Below are 23,318 nucleotides of genomic sequence, written 5' to 3' on the forward strand. Positions count from 1 at the left end.
CAACCGAGTTGTTGACATTCTTGGCAGGTTTCTCAAATCTGTGGTTGGATGAGTCTTTTTAGCACGCCGCTGTGGTGGATGTCCCGTGGTTTTTGGCTGGTGGATCGTTGTTTGGTCTATGGTTCTCCTTGAGGGTTGTTGCTTGAGCTCAGTGGTGTTTTGGAGGCAATGTTGGAGTTTTCTGTTTTGCTTGCACGTGTGATCTTGTTTTTCTTAGTGTGTTTCTATTTTATGCTTTCTACTGGGGTTTTAGGTTTTAGTCTCAGCTTTATGGCGTTTTGGGTATTGTGGTGTACACTACCTAGGTGGTTTTCTATTGCAGGTGGCGTGCGATTGATAGAATTGTACCTGTCGTTGTTTTCGGCTTTAATAGGACCTCTTCTATGGGTGTAATCGTTACAAGTTGTTTGCTTGCGAGGTTTTTAGAGCTGTTTGGAGGGCCTTTGCTGTAGTGTTTAAGTCTTTGCCAGGTTTTGTTGGCTTGGTTACTGTACCCATTGTTGGGAGGGGATATATCTCAACTTTATCTATATTAATATATATCTTTTAACTTAAAAAAAAACAATGTATTTTAAGATGTGTTTGACCGTCCTAATCCTGAACTAGCTCTTTATCACCTATGTGAAGTTTGGTATATAAACCTTTAGAAGACTTATCAAAGGTATTGTGAGACTTTCGAAATACACGCAATTTTTCCAACAATAATGACAAATCTTAGGGGAGGTAAATTCAACTATCCCTTGAATTATACATACTTTCGTCATCTAAATCCTTGATTAATTCAGTTTCTCCATTTAGATCACATCCTTAAACGTAAATCATGCATACATGCGCGCATTCATGGAGCAAGCATTAAGATAAACATTGATTGGATAAAGTATAACTTGAGTTTTATTGAAAGGGAAAATAAGTCTTATCTACATCATAAAAATATATTCAGACTCACGCACAAAGGACATGTCAGTAACATATGGTTGTCCCCAGAAATTATCAAGTGTTCGGTCTGTGTTTTCATCCAGAAAGCAGCCAAAGTCACTCTCAAGGATCAAATTTTCGCTTGAGGACTGATTGGGAGACAATTCACAAGCATCAAGGATCTGGATATTGTCTTGATTTTGAAGAGCACAATTAGTCTCAATTTGCAGCTCTGTTTCATTTGGTTTGTTGGAAATGTTAGCCAGATATGGTTCTAAGTCTGACCAGAAATTTTCATTGACATTCTCTGTAAAATCATCCAGAAAATCAAAGTCATCTTCAAACACCAACATTTCACTGCTGGAAGAAGTAGTCAGATCTGAAGTTGTGCATGAGAACTCGCTAGAGGTTGAGAAAGGGGATAGTGCACCAATGCTGCCTGAGATTGAAGTTGCTGGTGGAGGAGTAACCAGAAGGGATGCTATTCCACTTTTGGGAACAGGGTCCCTCTCATTTTTTGAATTTGAGACTTTGGTTTCTTCATTTGTGACAGTGTTCTGTTCATGAACAGTTCTCTTGAGGGTGGTGTGCCAATGGTTCTTGACTTCACTATCTGTTCTTCCTGGTAACTCAGCTGCTATGGTAGACCATCTGCAAGTAAAGGGATCAAAAATAAAATTAGCACATGTTCAAATAATTGATTCAATTGGGAATTCCTAAAATGTTCCAAGTGTTGTTTGAAACTCTTGTGTTCAAATGTGGCTTCATACCTATTGCCTAGCTTTTTGTGCATTCTGATGATGATCTCTTCTTCTTCTTGAGTGAAATTCCCTCTTTTGATGTTAGGCCTTAGATAATTCAACCACCTCAATCTGCAACTTTTCCCACACCTTGCAAGACCTGCATAAAAAACCAATGCAACATTAGTTCTTGACTATAATTAATCAGTCTTCAGTACTAATTAGCTTAATTATGAAGGAGATCCAACTAAGATTTCAATTTTGAAGATCAATTACCTGCAAACTTGGGGAGTTGGCGCCAGTTCCAGCAGCCATACCTGGTGACATAAGCAATTAACTTCTTATCTTCTTCTGCAGTCCATGTTCCTTTCCTCATCCCACTTTTGTCACATGAAGGTGTTCTTGCCATCTTTATCAGACTCAAAATTGATGAGTAGTGAGTGTGATATGTGTTTCTTTAGCAGGGTAATCGAGAGAGATAGTGGTCCTGTATGTTTAGTTTGATGGAGAGAGTGTTGGGTTTCTCTGCATTTGACCACTCACTTATTTATACTCTTAGCTTTCACAACCAAAACGTGTTTGTTGTTCTATAAACAAATTTTAAAGGAATCGATAAATAAAATATTCCTGTAAAACTTCCAATGTCTGCTTATACACTAAACTATTCTCTTACTCAAAATAATAGTACTAGAAAAATGTTTGTTTCTTCTTCGGTTCACATGAAATTTGTCACGTAGTACTGCTTATCTTTCAGGAAACCAACACGAAACCTTCCAAAATTAATTAACACGTGCGGCGCGGCAAATCTACTAACACAAAGAACAACCTTAAATTACACGATGTTGTCATTTGTTCGTGATGTGAGTAATATTTTACCCATTATTCATAATTTTAATTTGTTATTATTGATGATTCTTTGTAATTAATTGACATTTTTTTTGGTACGATAATTAATTGACCTTGTTTGGCATGATTTTGAATTATTTGGTCTAATTAAATTTATTATTATTTTCAGGTCATATTTGCATCAAGGACATTTTGAGAATTGTGGAATCAAGATTTTATTTGTGCTAAAGTGGAGATTGTATTTTAGATTATATTTTAGGGTTTTATTTTCAAGATATATATCTTTAGGATTCTATTTTATTTTGGTTTGTTATTTTCAGATTTTATTTATAGGATTTGATTTTTATTTAGGATATGGTTTCAGCCTTATATAAGGATTTGTGTTGAAACAACTTGAGACACATTTTTCTTTGCAATATAATTTTGAATTTTAGTTTATTATTCAAGGTTTGCTCTTATGTTCATACTTTCTCTATTACTTACATTGCTTTTGTTCATCCATACATGAAAGGTTAACTTCCTAGATTGAATCCCTTTGGAAGCTAAGTATATCGCACTCTTGAGGTATTGTTCTTAATGAAAAATCAGTTCTTTATTAATCCTCTTCATCTTTGTTTCTAAATCTATTGTTTGCTTAATTTCGTTCTTTTAGAAATAAGGATTGATGCATGATCGCTTAGTTTGTGTAAATTCGCAACTGTTTCATAATCGCTTAATTTTTGGAACTGTAAATTAATTTTTGCTCAGTTAATTAATTCTCACGAATTAGGGAATCAATAAGAATGAATTTATCTGTTGAATTAATGATTGAGTTGAGATATATTGAACTATAGAGATTTGTCCGTTTAAATATATTTTGCTAATATATTTTTAATTTTATGCTTACTGAAACCAAATCACAAGCCTTTTTGTGTGCGTGCGTTTTAAGTGTTGAACCTTTACTCTACTCGTAATCCCTGAAAAACGACATGGGAGTCACCTCTAGTACTACAGCTCTATTTTCTTAAAATTTATTAGCATCTGGTACGACCTCGATTAAGTTTAGCGCTGTTGCCGGAGACTATCGTTCTAGTTCAATTTTTGCTTGTTTCTTAGGCTGCAAGTTAGGGTTTTAATATCTGTAAGGGCAAGTTGATACTGTTGTGTGTTGAATCTTTGCTTGATATTTTATATCCACAGATATAATTAATGGTTGTTGCACCATATGTACTTTATTTGTTGCTAGTAGTAAGAATTAAAAATTTGTGAAGGATATTTTGAGCTCACAAATTTTTATGGTTTGTAAAGAAATAAAGTATACTTCACAAATATTTATTTCTTAATTCCAATAAAAAATAAAGTAGTTGTGGTGCATCTACCATTAATTGTATCGTGAAACAGGTGTAGATATTAAATTTCAAGCACAGATTTAACACACTTCTATATCAACTTGCACTTACAAATATTCAAATCCTAATGTGTGTTCCAAGAAACAAATTGAACTATTACTATTGAACCTTTGGCAAGAACAATAGTCTCGGGAACAATAGTATCGTACCCGATGCAAATAAATTTTAAGAAAACAGAATTGTAGTACTAGGAAGTGACTCTTAGATCGTTTACTAAGATTACTAATCAAGCAAAAGTTCAACACTTAATAATGGAAATAGTTATGTCTCGTAATTCAATTACTCCGTATTAAAGTTAATAGTGCAATCACACATGGTTAAATTAGAGATGGAATAGTAGTACTGATGATGTCAGAAGTATGAGATCGTAATAGGATATGTCCTGCTATACTGACGATTTAATGATTTATTGTCGTTTTCTGGATTCCAGTTTACCATGTGCTAAAGTAAGTGAGTATGATCCATACTTGCTCAAGTAAATCAATGGATAACGTTAATTATTAAATATTGTGTAATTGTGTCTATATCTCACTTCTTTTTTTATACATCGAAAAATTGTCTATATCTCATTTCATAAATGGGTAAATAGCCAAGTTGGTCCCTGAATATGTGTCAGCCGCCTTCAAGTTGATCCCTAAACTTTTAAAATATATCACGCGGTCCCTGAATGTGTCAAACGTCATTCAAATTAGTCCCTAACGTTAAAAAAAGAAACATACATTAACAAAATATTTTTTTCTAATTTTTTTTGCCTATGTGGACGCCTATGTGGAACTGAAAATGTTGGGAAAACATTTGGACGTCAAGTTAGTCCCTGAATGTGGCAAACTAGTCCCTAGTATTAAACAAAAAAAAATTATATCCTAACTTCTTATCTTCATCCCTAATCATTTTCAACCTCTATTATCTTCTTCCCTCTTCAAGTTTAAAGTTTAAACTTGAAAACCCAGAAAAATTTCTAATTCCATTTTCTTATCTCCAAAACCAAAACCAAACCCAAACCCAGGTGGGTGGTGCTGAAGAAGTCTGAACCTGTGAGGTAGATGGTGGAACAGTTTGATAATTCACAGCAGCACCACTTGTTCCCGATCCACCATGGATTTTACCTGGTTTTTTCTCCTTGCTACTAGTCAAGTATTTGGATGAAGATTTGAACAGAGATAGAGATAGATTGAGAGAAGCCAGATCAAACCTACACAGTGGATGCGTACTGGGTAGAAAGCGGCTGGGTAGTGTCCAATAGAAAAGACACATGCATGTTGTAGAAAAAAAGAAGGAAGGGGAAATAATTTTCATTTGGTTGATTACAGATCATTGTGGCAATTATGGCGGTGGTGTGTAAATAATTCCATTTCTATTTTATGTATTGACATTTTGGCTTGGGATCAGTGAGTTCTAAATATTACAATTGATTAATTAGATAGATTAAATTAGAGGATTGTACAGATTTATCTAATTATTTGATGCACAAAATGATTTAGCAAGAACTGTATTTTACTAACAAATTAATCGATTGTAAATGAGAGCAAAAGAAAACCCAACATCACCACCGCCATCCATTATCGACGATACCCTTTGGCTCAAAGTTCTAACTTTGAAGCTTCTCACTCTTTTCGCATCGGTGAGGTGGTTCTGTTACTGATATTCTTGCTTCTTCTGTGTGTGATTTGCAAGAATCGAAGGAAAAGAGTGGTGGGTTCTGTTTCTGAATCAGCAAGGACAAGGAAGAAGAACAATGGTGACGTGGCGGAACAGGAACATGGTGGTGTCGGAGCGAGTGGCGAAGGAGGCAGTAACGAGAGAAAGCAAGGGGGTTTGCGTGGGAAGATGAGGGTCTAGGGAGATTGGTTTTTACAGCGACGAGGAGAAAGAAGATGAAGGTTTCTAAAATTTGAAGGTTGGGTTGGGAGGAAGAAGATGAAGGTTGGATTGTTTAATTTTGTTTTAAGTTAATTAAGCTGGTAAGGGACCAATTTAACTACAATTTCAGCCAATTAGCCTTTGACACGTGTTCAGGGAATTTCATTTTGGGGGGAGAAATAAATAATTTCCATGTCAGCTCTCCCAAATAAAAAACAAAAATCCATGTCACTGTTGTCGTTAACGTCCGTCACATTTTTTAACGTTAGGGATTAATTTGAATGACTTTTGCCACATTCAGGGACCGCGGGATGCATTTTAAAAGTTTAGGGACCAACTTGAAGGCGGCTGACACATTTAGGGACCAACTTGCCTATTTACCCCTTCATAAATATTTAAAATGTTAATATATTTAATACATATAAAATGAAAAATAAATACAAAAGCTTAACTTACAAAAAAAATTGAGAGAATCTAAACCGCTAATTGATAGAGTCAGATGTAGAATTTTTTTTCTTTCAATACTATGGAGGTCAGATTCTGGACACTCAATTCTTAATAATTATTAAATGCATGGATCAAAACGACGCGGTTTCGGGTATGTCAGTTGGTACAAAATTAATATTAGCTCATAAAAAAAATTCTCATTTTTTTTTAATAAGCAAATGAGATATATTGAAATGAGGTACTTCAACCCAATACAAGTAGTAAGAGGAAAAAATAAATTAAATGTAATGACTTTACAAAAGCATCGCCAAAGATCCTCCTACTTACAAAAAAACCCACCACCCACCACCTCAAAGGAGAAAGACTATAGAAATTAAGCTTATTTAATCTTATCAGAAAAAAACTCTTTGGAAAAACCTGATAAAGAAAAAAGAGTACTAAATTTTTATGGTCAAAATAAAATCTCCAAGGAAAACTATAAAAAAACATAAAGACTGAATTTCCCGCTGTCCACTCCAATGCCAAAAAATTCTCGTGATTATAAATTGATGTCCTGCCTGGAGCATATTTGAACTAATAATTATCCAATAGTGTTACAATTTTCTACTTTAGAAAACTTTCTTCATCTTTCATGAAAGTCATTGGTCAAAAGTCTTCTTAATTAATTAGCTCATGTGAAAATATACCTTTAAAAAATAATTATCAGGTTCCCAACGGCTTATATATATTGATAGTTGCAATCCAAATATCAGGACAAAAACCTGGTCTAAAAGTGGTATTGACTTCGCCTTATTATAAGAAAATTGAATTATAATCAGCTGTCAACATCTCTACAAATATAGAGAAGAAATTTCTACAAATATAGAGAAGAAAAAAGAAATTAAACATATAAATTTTATATGTTTAAACTTCAAATAATTTTATACTAACAATATATGGATGTGTGAGTCACATTGGCAATTGACTCACGAGATTTTTACAGTTGAATTTGAAAGCGTGTCTAATACTAATTCCAAGATAGAGTTCCACTTGACCACTTTTCTCTTAAAAAAACATCAATGGAATATACTCTTGACGATAACCGCAATATATAATGACTTTGTGAATAGTTAAGGCATTTTTGTTTGAACATACTTCATTCGATCATTAGGAAGAAATAGATATACAGAGGCCGATGAATCAAAGAAGAAACTTTGGAGTGATACTCTCAATCCAAACTCCATTATTCAAATGACTTGAAAGTCTAGCTAAGAAATCAACAACAGAATTACTAGCATGATAAATAAATAAAAACTCAAAAACATCAACATTGGAAACTAATTAAGTGTCTACAGTCGCGAACAACAGACGCAAAATAAGAATTTCCCCTATAAGAGCACTTCCAGACCTCAAACACTTGAAAACAATTAGTTTCAAATTAAATCCTCCAACAAAGATTAGTAACCATAGAAATAGCTCACTTAAAGCTGAGGGCCTCGGCTATAACTTGTGACAAAATCTCTACCGGCGTCGACGTAGCCGCCATCGACATAATGGTCATTCCAAGAAACAAAGCCAAAACTTGTCATGCTCAAATGAGAAACAGGTGCATCAAAGTTAAGCTTAACAACCTCCCCAACATGACGAGATCAAGAAGCTAGAAGAGTAGACTAATTAAAATTGTTGGACAGACAGCAATGCTACTGACAACACTAACTCGGGCATAGAGTCAGCTTCAGGCCACCGCTATCTGCCAGTCACATGACCGACTTCAAGTTAGCTTTGTGTCCACTTTAACTGACTTTAAATGCCACTTAACTGACAAAAGTTAACTTTGGGCCGAAATATACAAATATAAAGCAAGATTTTTTTACCTCTCTTGCGTTGGTGTTGCATCAGCCAAGGCGACCCAAATAGACCAAAATTGACATGGGTGTGATGGCCGACGCTGATTTTTAAACGCTAAAATAGACTATTCTATTCTCTTTTTTTCAAACAATTATATTCTTGTAGTGTCATCATTGGTTTCGAGTACCATTAAACTAAATGTTTAATAAATTTATTTTAATTATTTGTGAACAATGTTCTTCTTTTCTTCATTAATTCGATTGGCATTTGCACATCCACGTATAGTAGGGTGACCCACCATACACACACATCACTATAACTTTATTATGAAAATAGATTCACACAGTTTGCAGAAACAGAGAAACTCCACCCCACAAGAGAAGAAAACAAATGTCGGATGTATATAGAAATTATTACATATCCTTTTCCACCTACATTTGATTCATTTTTTGTCAATAATTGGAGGAAAAAGGTATCAACTCTAAATAAAACATCATCTTCAGTGCACTCACCAAGCAGATATATATATATATATATATATATCACTCATCGTATCAACTCCAAAGCTCAGCATCAAAGACTGGGCTAAAGCACTCAAAGTTTTCACTTGATTTTGCATAGGAAATGTCAAGCATATATGGCTCGAACCAGAAGTTTCCACTGATCATATCACCATATCTGTCTGAATCCAGAAAGGCAAATTCAACTTCCCTATCCAGATTATAATCATCATTGTTGGTAACATTGGTGTACTCCATGTTTGTGGATGAGGATTCGGGCGAAGATGAATCAGCTAGTTGAGTGATTTGAAGTGTTTCGAAAGGACCATTTATGTTGTTTGCAGTTTCCTGCACGGGGGAGTGGTCGTTTGGCTTGGAGACTTGAGATTTTGTGATTGAGCTGTGTTGGTATCGCTTCTTGAGGTTGGTGTGCCAGTGATTTTTAATTTCGTTATCTGATCTTCCTGGCATCTGAGCAGCAATCGCAGACCATCTACCAGTGCAAAGGAAAAGCTTTAATTGCATTTTAAGATTCGTGTTCTTGAGTGGGTCAACCTACCGGTCCGCCATCCAACTCAAATATGGGTTGGGTTGAAACTTTCAATCCATATATTAAAAGTGGGCTAATCCGCCCCCAACTATTTTTTTGGAGGATTTGGTCCGCCGCACATACCGTTGACCCATTTTGCCACCGACTGTCCACTTAGATGAAAATAATTTTCCAAAAGAAAATATAATTTGTACCTATATATTTGTATACTTAGAATTTCAAATGAATATCATACTATTTAAGTAATGTCAATGTAAGAACAATAAATGAAGAGAGAAATATATATTTTAAATGGTAAAATCAGAAAATAAATAGATTAATTTCTATACACCGACGGTGTAAATAAGTTTTACACCATCAATCAATCACATCCCTTTATTTTGTTAACTGACAATTAATTTTGAATTTAATAATATCTAAAATAGAAAATGGAAGGTTGTGATTGAATGATTGTGTAAAACTTTTTACATTATCGGTGCATAGAAATTAATCTCGAAAAGAAATGATATTTTTAGGAAAATTAGAAAAATAAATTTCATTTTTAATATTTTTTAATATGTATGTTTTTTTTATAGACAATAGTTAAGGAACAGAGTAAGTACAATCTTATGGGGTAACATATGGGAAAATTTTAAGTGCAGGAAACTATCAACAATGATATATACACACCTCATTTTTTAAACACTTCATTTCCACCTTTTTTTGTTTCTATCTCTTTCCTCTTATCATCTATCAAATCTCATACTTTCTCTCTCTTACTTTTTCTTTTCTTCCTATCTCTCTCTTCATTTCACCTCTTCCACCTCAAATGAGAGGTGTGTAAGTAACATTATTGGGAAACTATATATCTATCATTTCTATACCTAATTTATCTCTCATACGTCTCTGACGGTAAAGGATGAATCATAAATTATTTTGAAAGCGACAGATATCAGTTAGCACATGGCAATGGCATAGGTTTGCTGCAAAAGCTTCGGATCGGATAAGGCTTCATACCTGGTACCCAGCATTTTGTACAGCTTGATAATAGTCTCCTCCTCTTCTTGAGTATAGTTCCCTCTCTTGAGGTTTGGCCTTAGGTAATTCAGCCACCTGAGTCTGCAACTCTTCCCACACCTTGCAAGTCCTGAGAATTAAGTAAAACCAAATAACAGACCAATGATATTGATGGTATACCAACACAAAACTAAAGAAAATCACATTGTTTAATTTGGTTAGGTTCTTAATTTGTTCATGGTTATATACTTATAGTTGCGTGCGGCTGCAGCTGCGTTGCAGACCAATGCTTAAAACAGTAAAACTCTCATTGGATCACTTACATATATAGGTCTAATATGGCCACCAGAGTTGGTTATGATCATGAAAATAAGAGTGACTGAATATATATATATATATATATATATATATATATATATATATATAGAAGTTACATACTAATTTCAACATGCAGCATTATATATACCTGCAAACTTGGGGAGTAGACGCCAATTCCAGTGGCCATACCTAGTAACATAAGCAACCAACTTCTCGTCTTCCTCAGGTGTCCATGTTCCTTTCTTCAGTCCATCTTTGTCAAAAGAAGGGGTTCTCACCATCGATGTCTCAGAGCTGACTAGCTACTTAAGGAAAATAATTAACTTGTTCACACCCTAATTTCACTCACACTTACACTCTGATAGAAATTATAGAAGAGATAATTGAAAAATGTGTGATAATTAATATGATAAGAAAAGAAGATAGAGCTAGAAAGAGTAAGTAAATGGAAGAAAAAGTAATTGTGAATGTATAGAAACTGAATTAGTAAACCTTGGATATTCTCATTTATATGTGTTTTCTAACCAAAACGTGCATCACGCCAAAGGAGAGCGAAAAAAGTAAAATGCACAAGCTATAAAACAAAAATAAAATGTGACTCACGCGTGTACGAGAAACAGAAGAGTCATAACTCACTAGGTCCCAAGTTGTTTGTAGCCTTGCAAAATATATCGATCATTTAATATTTTAATCTGACAGATGACAGAATTTAAATAGAAAACAAATGAATCTATTTGCATCCCAAATTCACACACAGGAAAATAGGAATGAATAATGTTTTGTTCACATTTCATTTCATTATAAGTAGAGAATAAATAAATTAGTGGAGAGATATAAAAAAATAGAGAAAAAGTAAGATATATGATGAATGATTTGACTGGATAAGAAGAAAAAGATAGTTAAAGTGAAAATAAAATTGAGGGGTCAACGAATCATAATTGAAATAGGAATAGAAGAAAGACAAATCGATAATGTGGTTGTCTAAATGACTCATGAAAATGTTTGAGTTAAATAACTCATCGTCTAATCACATTGAAGATAAACAAGTTAGAATTTTTATATTTTATTTATTACTTTATTTATAAAAAATCATATTGGTACATGGAATTGTAGGTTAGTAACTCACATGGGCTATTTAAACAACCTCATCATTAATCTTTAAAGACATGACTATGACTAGTACAATTAGCAAAAAAAAGACATGACTAGTGTAAGACCCGGTGATTTATTTATGTTTTGTATTATTGAAGAATAATATAAAGTACGATGTTTTATTCGGTAAGGAGAAATTACTGATAAATTGTTACTATATCGGCTGTATAGTAATTTATTATGTAATTAATTATTACGTAAGGCGCGAGTAGTCGATATGCATGCATGCACATGCATGAAATTCGAGTAGTGCATAGAATATGCATAAAAGGGAATTTTCGAGACTTATATCTATTATATTGGAGGAGGAGATTTACTTATTTATTTGTTAAGTAAATATAAAGTGTTTTGGAGTTTTTATTTAAATAATTTTTTTTAATTGGATTTAATGTTATTTTGGAAATAAGAAAAGAAAAAAAAAAAGAATTGAAGATATATTTTCTTCTAGGGTGGTGGCCGAAACTTTGTTAGGATAATGGTTTGGTTTTTCAAATTTGAAAATTATTTCCATGTGTTTAGTGTTTTAATAATAAATAAAAAAAAACAAATATCCTAACAAACTAGAAGGGGGGGACGGCCAAGGTTGTTAGAGGGAATTTAGGGGAGTTTGTTACTTGCTTAGTGAAAAAGTAATTAATTTGAATAAAAATTAATTAAAATTATATTTTTGCCCTTGGGCTTGGGCTAAAATTAAGGGTTTTATCGTATTTTTACCTCCACATCCTCCACTATAAATAGGAGTCTCTAGTGAAGGGAAAATCACAACTCAGAGCTCTCCAAATTTTTGTGAGTCTCTATCTCTCCCTCTCCAGAGTTCTTCTTGACCTCTATAGGAAATAATTCCTATAGTAACTAAGCTCTGCTTCCTTCGGGAAGTAGTGAACTCAAGTATTTTTTCTTCTTGTTTACAAGAAGAAGATGAAATATTGTTTGGTTTTAGGGGATGGGGTTCGAATATTTGAAGGGGGGAAATGATGCTCCTTTTTCCTTCAAATTCTAACCCTAGTTTGTTGGTCCGTGCAGGTTCGCGCACGGAAAGGTTAGATCGAACGTACTCGATCTCGCGTGGAAAGCGTAGCCAAGGTGAGGGCACTTCCGTCTAGAGAAGTCTTACTGCTTTCCTGCATGTGAAGTTGTATGCGAGTGTGGTTGATAACATGCTTAGTATTAGTATTCAATATTATGCTAAGTGATGATATGATGTATGATTTATTACTAAGTTAATATGATAAATTCTTAGTATGCTATAGAACTAGTTAGTTGATGTATGCTAGTTCAAGTATGCCTTATTTGCTAAGTGAAATTATGCATGATGTTATTTAATTTCAATAACATGAGATAAAATGCCTGTCTATTTACTTGAAGTAGTAACATGAGACTAGGATTTTATGATGTTTACTCGCATGCAAGTAAATTATGATTAGTGGAACATAGGTCTGGTTAGGACTATGAACCATGAGAACAGTGGTTCCGTTAGAGACAAAACGGATAACTTGCACGCGAGGGTGAATGCGGTTTGAACCGTGATGTTATGACTTGTGGGTGTCTGACCCATGGTGTGCTGTGGTCGTTCCAAGGAACGCCATGATGTTGTGAGCTTTGCTCATGGTGTTGTTCGTCTGCTGGACGAATGGTGTTGGATCCAAGGTGAAAGGTGGTTGTGTGAAAAGTGAGGACGCATAGACTAACTGAAACTTAGGCTATGTGATTAACCTTTTAGTTATGTTCTGTTGATTAATGATGATATTATATTGTCTATAACATGCTAGAGACTAGAGATATTTGAGAGTCAGAAGTTGACCCTCTCTATTTGCTATTTGTTGTTTGGGCGCTTAACGCCAACAGATGGTGATCCGGAAGGAGCTAGTGGATCAGGACTGGGAGATTTATCTCCATAGTTTTGATGAGGACACGGCCTGGGGTGTCGACTACCGCCAGGAGAAGAACGTGTACGTCGGCGGCGCGACCATCTTCAAAAGAGACCAAGCTGGGCAGATTGTTGAGACTCAGCCTATCAGAGGGAAGATTCGGTTTCCTCACGCACCCTTCCGTTTTGGACTCCCCTTAGGGATGGATTTCCTCAGCGGTTCGGAGTCGGACCCTAGTGAGGGGCCAGGCTACGAGTCAGGCGAGGGGAGCGAGCCTTCAGTGACTTCCGAGTACCGGAATCCGACAGAGGGACTTTTGGTGCCGAAGGAGGAGCCGGTGAGCCCCATTGCACCACCCGAGCAAGAGCTGAATCAGGGACTCATGGATCCCGTACCATTAGGGTTTGGGTGGAGCTTGGAGGCATTGAGGCAGTGGAACCTGGACATGAAAGTTGAGCTTCCGAAGCCAGGAGAGGAGACGCCGGAGCCTTCCAACATGTGGGCCAGAGAAGATGCAGACTGCAACGAGTGGCCTTGATTGGGTTGAGAGCGCTGTTTTATTTTTGGAGCTTTTATTTTACTTTGAAGTACTTGTAGTTGATTTTCAAATGTAAACAATTTTGTCAGATTACTAGGGTGGTTTTGTTTACACACATGGGTGTGGCCACCGTACATTATTTCAGTTATTGGATTTATATCAATCGTTCGTTTTCCTTACTCGCACGTTTGTTTATTTGATTTATATTTAACGCTGAGAACTTTCGTAATAATTGGATCTTTGTCATTTAATGAAGATTAATAAATGGACGGCGAAAATTCTTTGTGAAAATCATGATTTTTGGTTTTTCGTGACGTCCGAGAAATCGGGGCGTTACACTGTGGTATCAGAGCTCCGGTTGAGAAACCAGAGCACTAAAGGTTTTGGGCTTACGAGTTTTCGAACTCGTGGTGTTTTGTTTGATAAATGTGTTTTCAAAACTTCGCGGTGAGATTGGGTAGACTTGTTTGCTAAGATGTTTGAAGTGTGATCTTATTTGGGGTGGAGTATCAATGCCATGATGCTTTGGTTGAAAGTTTTTACTGTTAGATCATCTCTCTGACTGAGGAACTGACGTTTGGTTGTGGTTTTATCAACAAGCAGGTTTGACATCATGCCTCCTAGACAGGACCCAACTAACGCTCAGCTCGCTCAGGCCATGGCTCAATTGGCCCAAGTGGTGGCTCAGCAGGCTAATGCTAGTGTTACGATGGCTGCTGCACAAGCTCAGAGAGAGGCTGAAGAACATGCCAGAATGGCGCAGAGGTTGGAACGGGAGCTGAACCAGGATCAGGTCAGGATGAGAACTGATTTCAATCGGCAGAACCCGCCAAAGTTTGAAGGGGAAGTTGAACCCGAGAAAGCGGATCTTTGGATCCAAGAGCTGGAAAAGATTTTTGAAGCTTTGCACACAACTGATGGAGAGAAGGTGAATCTCGCTACCTTCATGCTGAAAGGGGATGCAGAGTACTGGTGGAGGAGCACCAGGCTGTTGATGACGACTAACCAGGTGGCTATTACCTGGGATTCATTCAAAACAGCTTTTCTGAACAAGTACTTTCCAGAGACTGCAAGAGATGATATGGAGAACCGTTTCCTCAGACTGAAACAAGGAAGCATGACTGTTGGGGAATATGCAGCCAAGCTGGAGAGTCTGTCGAAGTACTTTCGCTTCTTCCGAGAACAAGTTGATGAAGGGTATCTCTGCAACCGTTTCATGATTGGTTTGAGGGATGAAATTGAGGAGTCCGTCAGACCTTTGGGAGTCAGAGTCTTTCAACAACTGGTTGAGAAGTCTCGCGAGGTTGAGGTCATGAAGAATCGTCGAGGGAACCGACAGGAAAGTGGAGGGCCAATCAGGTCTGGTCAGAAACAAGCTGGGAAGACTGAAAAGGGTAGGGCTGGTCAAAAGAAGTCTTATCAGAATGCAACTGGTAGGACATCATCTGCCAAAGTCGGAGCAAAAACTCCGAGAGAAGATGTTACTTGTTTCAAGTGTAATGAGAAAGGGCACTATGCCAATGAATGTGGGAAAGAGATTACTTGCTGGAAGTGCCAGAAGACGGGGCACATCTCGACAAACTGTCCTGATGCGCCAAAAGCTGAACCTGTGTTGAATACGGCAAGGGGGAGACGTCCAGTTGCTAAGGGACGTGTCTTTGCTGTTACTGGCAAGCAAGCTGAGGGTGTTGAAGATCTTATTCAGGGTACGTGTACTATTGCTGGTATCTCCTTGATGGTTTTGTTTGATTCGGGTGCTACGCACTCGTTTATATCTGATGAGTGTGCGAAGAAAATAGGGTTGCTAACCTCAGAGTTACTTTTCGATATGGTGGTGACAACCCCTGCTGCCGATCGCTTAGTTACTCGCACGGCATGCTTGAAATGTCCGTTGGTTTACGAGGATCGGAAGTTCCTTGCAAACCTTATATGTTTAGGGCTTAAAGAGCTCGATGTGATTCTGGGGATGGACTGGTTGGCGCAATATCATGTTCTTTTGGATTGTGCTAACAAGGCCGTGGTATTTCCGGATTCAGGCGTTACGGATTATTTGAATTCGTACCATTTGAAGAAGGGTTCACCGGCGTTCGTGAACTCTATCGTGGCGGAAGCAAGAAACGATAGTGATGTACGGAACATCTCGATAGTGCAAGACTATGTGGATGTTTTTCCGGAGGATGTGCCCGGATTGCCACCAGTAAGGGAGACGGAGTTCTCCATTGACATCATGCCCGGCACGGGACCGATATCGATGGCGCCGTATCGGATGGCACCAGCGGAATTGATGGAATTGGCAAAACAGTTGGATGATCTCTCTTCAAAGGGATTTATTCGACCGAGTGTGTCTCCTTGGGGAGCGCCAGTGTTGTTGGTAAAGAAGAAGGACGGGAGGTCCAGGTTGTGTGTAGATTACCGACAACTAAACAAGGTGACAGTGAAGAATCGTTATCCGATGCCTCGGATAGACGACTTGATGGACCAACTTCGGGGAGCAGTTGTTTTCTCGAAGATTGATCTGAAATCAGGGTATCACCAGATTCGGGTGAAGGAGGCTGACATTCAGAAGACGGCATTCAGAACTCGATATGGACATTATGAATATCTCGTGATGCCATTTGGAGTTACTAATGCACCCGCAGTTTTTATGGACTACATGAACCGAGTGTTCAGGCCATTCTTGGACAAGTTCGTGGTGGTGTTCATAGACGATATTCTAATTTACTCGAAGAGTAAGGAGGAACATGAGGAGCATTTACGTCAAGTGCTAGAGGTGTTGCGGAAGAAGGAACTCTATGCTAATGGAGGAAAGTGTGAGTTCTGGATGGAGGAAGTGAAGTTCCTTGGTCATGTCATATCTAGCAAAGGTGTGGCAGTGGACCCCAGCAAAATTGAATCAGTTTTGGCATGGGAACAACCGAAGACAGCAAGTGATATCAGAAGTTTTGTTGGGCTTGCTGGCTACTATCGGCGTTTCGTGAAGGATTACGCCAAGTTGACTGCACCGTTGACTCATTTGACAAAGAAGGATCAACCGTTTGCGTGGACGGAGAAGTGTGAGGCTAGCTTCCAAGAAATGAAGAAGCGGTTGACCACCGCACCTGTACTAGCTTTGCCAAAGGAGGGAGAACCATACGACGTGTACTGTGATGCGTCGCATAATGGTTTGGGTTGTGTGATGATGCAAGAGAAGAGGGTGATTGCTTATGCTTCGCGACAGTTGAAAGTCCATGAGAAGAATTACCCTACGCATGATTTGGAGTTGGCTGCTATAGTGTATGCTCTCAAGATCTGGAGACATTACTTGTATGGCAGTACGTTCACGATCTATAGTGATCACAAGAGTTTGAAGTACTTGTTTGATCAGAAGGATCTGAACATGAGGCAGAGACGGTGGATGGAGTTTCTGCAAGACTATGAGTTCTCATTACAGTATCATCCGGGGAAGACCAATGTTGTAGCTGATGCTCTGAGTCGAAAGGCTATACATGTATCCTCGTTGATGGTCAAGGAGTTAGAATTGTTGGAGGCTTTCCGTGATCTGAGTTTGAATGTTGAACTCGCACCGGGGAAGCTGAGCTTTGGAATGGTGACGGTGTCTAGTGGACTCTTGGATGAGATAAAGTCGAAACAAGAGACCGATGAAGGGTTGATTGAATGGCGCAAGCTTGTGGTACAAGGAAAAGCGTCTGAGTTCGCTATTGGGAACGACGATATTCTGCGTTGTAAGGGACGAGTTTGTGTACCCAATGATGCAGTAATGAGGAAGCTGATCTTGGATGAAGGTCACAAAAGCAGATTGAGTATTCATCCGGGGATGAATAAGATGTATCAGGACTTGAAACTTCATTTCTGGTGGCCTGGGATGAAGAAACAAGTAGCTGAGTATGTGTCGACATGTTTGACGTGTCAGAAGGCGAAGGTGGAACATCAGAAACCAGCAGGAAAGCTGCAGTCATTGGATGTCCCGGAGTGGAAATGGGATAGCATTTCCATGGACTTCGTGACGGCGTTGCCGCTTACACGAAGGAAGTTCGATGCAATTTGGGTTGTAGTTGATCGATTGACGAAGACTGCTCACTTCGTGCCAATCAATCTGAACTACAAGGTAGAGAGGTTGGCGGAGATATACATTGCTGAGATTGTACGCTTGCACGGTGTGCCATCTAGCATTGTGTCGGACAGAGACCCGAGGTTTACCTCGCGTTTCTGGGAAGCTTTGCAGCGGGCTTTGGGAACCAGGTTGAAATTGAGTTCCGCTTATCATCCACAGACGGATGGGCAAACCGAGAGGACCATCCAATCCTTGGAGGATTTGCTAAGAGCTTGTGTACTGGATCACAAAGGCAGCTGGGATGAGATGTTGCCATTGATCGAGTTCACTTACAACAATAGTTTTCATGCAAGTATAGGGATGGCGCCTTATGAAGCGTTGTATGGTCGGAGGTGCCGTACACCCTTGTGCTGGCATCAAGATGGGGAGAACTTGATTGTTGGGCCTGAATTAGTACAGCAAACCACAGAAGAGGTGAAGCGAATCCAAGAGAAGATGAGGGTTTCGCAGAGTCGTCAGAAAAGTTATGCTGACAATCGCAGGAAGGAGTTGGAGTTTCAAGCTGGAGATCATGTCTTCTTGCGGGTTACCCCGATGACAGGTGTCGGAAGGGCGATCAAGTCAAAGAAGCTTACTCCAAAGTTTATCGGACCGTACCAGATTACGGAGCGTGTTGGACCCGTGGCGTATAGGATTGCCTTACCGCCGTTCCTATCCAACATACATGATGTGCTGCATGTGTCGCAACTTCGGAGGTATATGGCTGATAATTCTCATGTGATTGAACCTGATGATATTCAGCTGAAGGATGATCTAACGATGGAAATGCCGCCCATCAAGATCGTCGACAAAAGCACCAAACGCTTGAGGAACAAGGAAGTATCCTTAGTGAAGGTTGTATGGAATCAAGCTACGGGCGATGCGACTTGGGAATTAGAGGATAAAATGCGGGAATCACATCCCGAGTTGTTTGTAGACCCTTAAGTTTCGAGGTCGAAACTATTTTAAGGGGGGGAGTATTGTAAGACCCGGTGATTTATTTATGTTTTGTATTATTGAAGAATAATATAAAGTACGATGTTTTATTCGGTAAGGAGAAATTACTGATAAATTGTTACTATATCGGCTGTATAGTAATTTATTACGTAATTAATTATTACGTAAGGCGCGAGTAGTCGATATGCATGCATGCACATGCATGAAATTCGAGTAGTGCATAGAATATGCATAAAAGGGAATTTTCGAGACTTATATCTATTATATTGGAGGAGGAGATTTACTTATTTATTTGTTAAGTAAATATAAAGTGTTTTGGAGTTTTTATTTAAATAATTTTTTTTAATTGGATTTAATGTTATTTTGGAAATAAGAAAAGAAAAAAAAAAGAATTGAAGATATATTTTCTTCTAGGGTGGTGGCCGAAACTTTGTTAGGATAATGGTTTGGTTTTTCAAATTTGAAAATTATTTCCATGTGTTTAGTGTTTTAATAATAAAAAAAAAAAAACAAATATCCTAACAAACTAGAAGGGGGGGGACGGCCAAGGTTGTTAGAGGGAATTTAGGGGAGTTTGTTACTTGCTTAGTGGAAAAGTAATTAATTTGAATAAAAATTAATTAAAATTATATTTTTGCCCTTGGGCTTGGGCTAAAATTAAGGGTTTTATCGTATTTTTACCTCCACATCCTCCACTATAAATAGGAGTCTCTAGTGAAGGGAAAATCACAACTTAGAGCTCTCCAAATTTTTGTGAGTCTCTATCTCTCCCTCTCCAGAGTTCTTCTTGACCTCTATAGGAAATAATTCCTATAGTAACTAAGCTCTGCTTCCTTCGGGAAGTAGTGAACTCAAGTATTTTTTCTTCTTGTTTACAAGAAGAAGATGAAATATTGTTTGGTTTTAGGGGATGGGGTTCGAATATTTGAAGGGGGGAAATGATGCTCCTTTTTCCTTCAAATTCTAACCCTAGTTTGTTGGTCCGTGCAGGTTCGCGCACGGAAAGGTTAGATCGAACGTACTCGATCTCGCGTGGAAAGCGTAGCCAAGGTGAGGGCACTTCCGTCTAGAGAAGTCTTACTGCTTTCCTGCATGTGAAGTTGTATGCGAGTGTGGTTGATAACATGCTTAGTATTAGTATTCAATATTATGCTAAGTGATGATATGATGTATGATTTATTACTAAGTTAATATGATAAATTCTTAGTATGCTATAGAACTAGTTAGTTGATGTATGCTAGTTCAAGTATGCCTTATTTGCTAAGTGAAATTATGCATGATGTTATTTAATTTCAATAACATGAGATAAAATGCCTGTCTATTTACTTGAAGTAGTAACATGAGACTAGGATTTTATGATGTTTACTCGCATGCAAGTAAATTATGATTAGTGGAATATAGGTCTGATTAGGACTATGAACCATGAGAACAGTGGTTCCGTTAGAGACAAAACGGATAACTTGCACGCGAGGGTGAATGCGGTTTGAACCGTGATGTTATGACTTGTGGGTGTCTGACCCATGGTGTGCTGTGGTCGTTCCAAGGAACGCCATGATGTTGTGAGCTTTGCTCATGGTGTTGTTCGTCTGCTGGACGAATGGTGTTGGATCCAAGGTGAAAGGTGGTTGTGTGAAAAGTGAGGACGCATAGACTAACTGAAACTTAGGCTATGTGATTAACCTTTTAGTTATGTTCTGTTGATTAATGATGATATTATATTGTCTATAACATGCTAGAGACTAGAGATATTTGAGAGTCAGAAGTTGACCCTCTCTATTTGCTATTTGTTGTTTGGGCGCTTAACGCCAACAGATGGTGATCCGGAAGGAGCTAGTGGATCAGGACTGGGAGATTTATCTCCATAGTTTTGATGAGGACACGGCCTGGGGTGTCGACTACCGCCAGGAGAAGAACGTGTACGTCGGCGGCGCGACCATCTTCAAAAGAGACCAAGCTGGGCAGATTGTTGAGACTCATCCTATCAGAGGGAAGATTCGGTTTCCTCACGCACCCTTCCGTTTTGGACTCCCCTTAGGGATGGATTTCCTCAGCGGTTCGGAGTCGGACCCTAGTGAGGGGCCAGGCTACGAGTCAGGCGAGGGGAGCGAGCCTTCAGTGACTTCCGAGTACCAGAATCCGACAGAGGGACTTTTGGTGCCGAAGGAGGAGCCGGTGAGCCCCATTGCACCACCCGAGCAAGAGCTGAATCAGGAACTCATGGATCCCGTACCATTAGGGTTTGGGTGGAGCTTGGAGGCATTGAGGCAGTGGAACCTGGACATGAAAGTTGAGCTTCCGAAGCCAGGAGAGGAGACGCCGGAGCCTTCCAACATGTGGGCCAGAGAAGATGCAGACTGCAACGAGTGGCCTTGATTGGGTTGAGAGCGCTGTTTTATTTTTGGAGCTTTTATTTTACTTTGAAGTACTTGTAGTTGATTTTCAAATGTAAACAATTTTGTCAGATTACTAGGGTGGTTTTGTTTACACACATGGGTGTGGCCACCGTACATTATTTCAGTTATTGGATTTATATCAATCGTTCGTTTTCCTTACTCGCACGTTTGTTTATTTGATTTATATTTAACGCTGAGAACTTTCGTAATAATTGGATCTTTGTCATTTAATGAAGATTAATAAATGGACGGCGAAAATTCTTTGTGAAAATCATGATTTTTGGTTTTTCGTGACGTCCGAGAAATCGGGGCGTTACAACTAGTACCCTCATCACGAGAGGCACTACACATGGAGTGGCCGGTAGCAAAAAAAAGGACATGACTAGTACCCTCACTAGTACCCTCATGGAGAGGCACTACACATGCATGAAGAAGAGGGGTGGAATCCAACATGAAGAAGAGGTCTATGTAACTCAACCACCAGGTTTTGAAATTGAGGGAAAGGTTCTATGGATTAAAAAAGTCTCATGAGCGTGTGACAAGAGGATTGTTTCTTTTTGTTTTCAACTTAAACTCCGCAAATGTTCAGTAGAACATGGTGTATATCTAAGAGTAAAGAATGGAAGCAAAGCTATTTTAGTCACTAGTCTTTATGTAGATGACTTCCTTGTGACTGAAACTAATTTTAAAGAAATTGAAGAATTCAAAGACATTATGAAGCCCGAGATTAAAATGAAAGACTTAGGAAAGTTAACCTACATTCTGGGCATGGAATTTACTAGCTTAGCAGCTAGAATTTTAATTCAGAAGCAGCATACCACATGTGTTAAGAAGGTTCATTGTGATTGGTTGCAATCCATAAACTAACCCTGTGGAATTGAATATGAAGTTGAAGTAGAATGATGAAGAATAGAATGGGGATGCCACTCTGTTTAAGCAAATAGTTGGATTAATGAGGTTTCTAAGTAATAGTAGACCTGACATATGCTATGAAGTGGGATTAATCAGTCGATTAATGAGTAATCCTAAGAAGTTACACAGCAGCAAAAAAGATGATCTCAAGGTTTTTTTTTTGAAGCAAAACAATTTATTTGACATGACATAAAAATTGAGAAATAATCATTCTGGATTTGGACAATGCTATCCATATGACGTGGCTAACACTCCAAGAATAACATGTGAACAAATCTAACGTCCTCCCAATAATAGCTCGCAATATACAAGACAATATTCATCTCACACTTACAAAATGACAACAAAAGTCCATACAATTCAAACACCCAACAGGTCAGGTAAAGCAACAAGGACAACACCACTTCTTTGCATCAATTCTGGATACATATGTGACAATGACTGTCACCTTCCAAACCATACATTGATTTTACAGGTCAAGTAACATCTCTTAATCTTCAATCACCTAATACCGCCATGGTATCTTTTACTCTAATTAAAAAGCCTCCCTGTACTACTCCTATAATTTCAACATCCCACTGATGAATATTATTATCAATGCGAGTAACACCCAAAAAATGCCTCATAACACCAACATCCTCTAAGAGATGCAAATTCATTTAATTTGTCCTCATGTCATTCCAAATTGAAGACCATGAACAGAAGCCCCTTCAAACCTTCTCCATTCAGCAAAGGTACTTACAGTTTACAAGGTACTTTGGACCATGGAGTTCTATTTCCAAAATGTGTTGAGCAAAAAGTATGAATTAGTGAGATATTTAATTTCTAATTACAATGGAGATATAGAAGAAAGAAAGAGCACACATGGATACATGTTTAGATTTTGGAAGCACCAATCTCTTTATTTTCTAAGAAGCAACCAGTAATAGAACTATCTTCATGTGAGGCAGAATACATTGTTGGATCCTATACTGCTTGTCAAGCTATTTGGCTTTGATGCGTTGTTATAGAAAATGATGAT

General features: G+C 38.0%; 5 protein-coding genes across 6 annotated transcripts; 3 read left to right on the forward strand and 2 right to left on the reverse strand.

The window, feature by feature from the left end:
- Positions 1–868: 868 nt before the first annotated feature.
- Positions 869–2,165, reverse strand: LOC130746975 (transcription factor MYB13-like). The gene is made up of 3 exons (XM_057599781.1): positions 1,932–2,165; positions 1,686–1,815; positions 869–1,566 (listed from the first exon to the last, which is right to left on the reverse strand). Exons 1-3 carry the CDS (start codon positions 2,062–2,064, stop codon positions 918–920), a joined length of 912 nt encoding a protein of 303 aa, XP_057455764.1. The 5' UTR covers positions 2,065–2,165; the 3' UTR covers positions 869–917.
- Positions 2,166–8,272: 6,107 nt separating this feature from the next.
- On the reverse strand, positions 8,273–10,938 carry LOC130746976 (transcription factor MYB15-like). The gene is made up of 3 exons (XM_057599782.1): positions 10,536–10,938; positions 10,070–10,199; positions 8,273–9,016 (listed from the first exon to the last, which is right to left on the reverse strand). Exons 1-3 carry the CDS (start codon positions 10,666–10,668, stop codon positions 8,578–8,580), a joined length of 702 nt encoding a protein of 233 aa, XP_057455765.1. The 5' UTR covers positions 10,669–10,938; the 3' UTR covers positions 8,273–8,577.
- A 1,246-nt stretch (positions 10,939–12,184) lies between these two features.
- On the forward strand, positions 12,185–14,124 carry LOC130742940 (uncharacterized). The gene is made up of 2 exons (XM_057595048.1): positions 12,185–12,622; positions 13,385–14,124. Exon 2 carries the CDS (start codon positions 13,385–13,387, stop codon positions 13,943–13,945), a length of 561 nt encoding a protein of 186 aa, XP_057451031.1. The 5' UTR covers positions 12,185–12,622; the 3' UTR covers positions 13,946–14,124.
- Positions 14,125–14,558: 434 nt separating this feature from the next.
- On the forward strand, positions 14,559–17,362 carry LOC130744945 (uncharacterized). Its single transcript, XM_057597103.1, has 2 exons — positions 14,559–15,651; positions 17,310–17,362. The coding sequence occupies exons 1-2, from the start codon at positions 14,559–14,561 to the stop codon at positions 17,360–17,362; spliced, it is 1,146 nt and encodes a 381-aa protein (XP_057453086.1).
- On the forward strand, positions 15,401–21,544 carry LOC130746977 (uncharacterized). Of its 2 annotated transcripts, none has more exons than XM_057599783.1 (2): positions 15,401–15,651; positions 20,805–21,544. In XM_057599783.1, the coding sequence occupies exon 2, from the start codon at positions 20,805–20,807 to the stop codon at positions 21,363–21,365; it is 561 nt and encodes a 186-aa protein (XP_057455766.1). In that variant the 5' UTR covers positions 15,401–15,651; the 3' UTR covers positions 21,366–21,544. The 2 variants fall into 2 exon arrangements, with proteins under 2 accessions (XP_057455766.1, XP_057455767.1); XM_057599784.1 differs by lacking the exon at positions 15,401–15,651 and adding an exon at positions 19,746–20,042.
- Positions 21,545–23,318: the final 1,774 nt, after the last annotated feature.

The sequence above is a fragment of the Lotus japonicus genome, chromosome 3 (assembly GCF_012489685.1).
Source record: "Lotus japonicus ecotype B-129 chromosome 3, LjGifu_v1.2".
In the NCBI taxonomy this organism is placed as follows: Eukaryota; Viridiplantae; Streptophyta; class Magnoliopsida; order Fabales; family Fabaceae; genus Lotus; species Lotus japonicus.

Coding starts and splice junctions, on each gene's coding strand:
- LOC130746975 (XM_057599781.1), bottom strand. CDS start 2,064: ATGGCAAGAACACCTTCATGTGACAAAAGTGGGATGAGGAAAGGAACA. Junction 1,816..1,931: donor CCAACTCCCCAAGTTTGCAG/GTAATTGATCTT, acceptor TTTTTTATGCAG/GTCTTGCAAGGTGTGGGAAA. Junction 1,567..1,685: donor CACAAAAAGCTAGGCAATAG/GTATGAAGCCAC, acceptor CTTTACTTGCAG/ATGGTCTACCATAGCAGCTG.
- LOC130746976 (XM_057599782.1), bottom strand. CDS start 10,668: ATGGTGAGAACCCCTTCTTTTGACAAAGATGGACTGAAGAAAGGAACA. Junction 10,200..10,535: donor TCTACTCCCCAAGTTTGCAG/GTATATATAATG, acceptor CTTAATTCTCAG/GACTTGCAAGGTGTGGGAAG. Junction 9,017..10,069: donor TACAAAATGCTGGGTACCAG/GTATGAAGCCTT, acceptor TTGCACTGGTAG/ATGGTCTGCGATTGCTGCTC.
- LOC130742940 (XM_057595048.1), top strand. CDS start 13,385: ATGGTGATCCGGAAGGAGCTAGTGGATCAGGACTGGGAGATTTATCTC.
- LOC130744945 (XM_057597103.1), top strand. CDS start 14,559: ATGCCTCCTAGACAGGACCCAACTAACGCTCAGCTCGCTCAGGCCATG. Junction 15,652..17,309: donor TGTTGAAGATCTTATTCAGG/GTACGTGTACTA, acceptor TTGTTTGATCAG/AAGGATCTGAACATGAGGCA.
- LOC130746977 (XM_057599783.1), top strand. CDS start 20,805: ATGGTGATCCGGAAGGAGCTAGTGGATCAGGACTGGGAGATTTATCTC.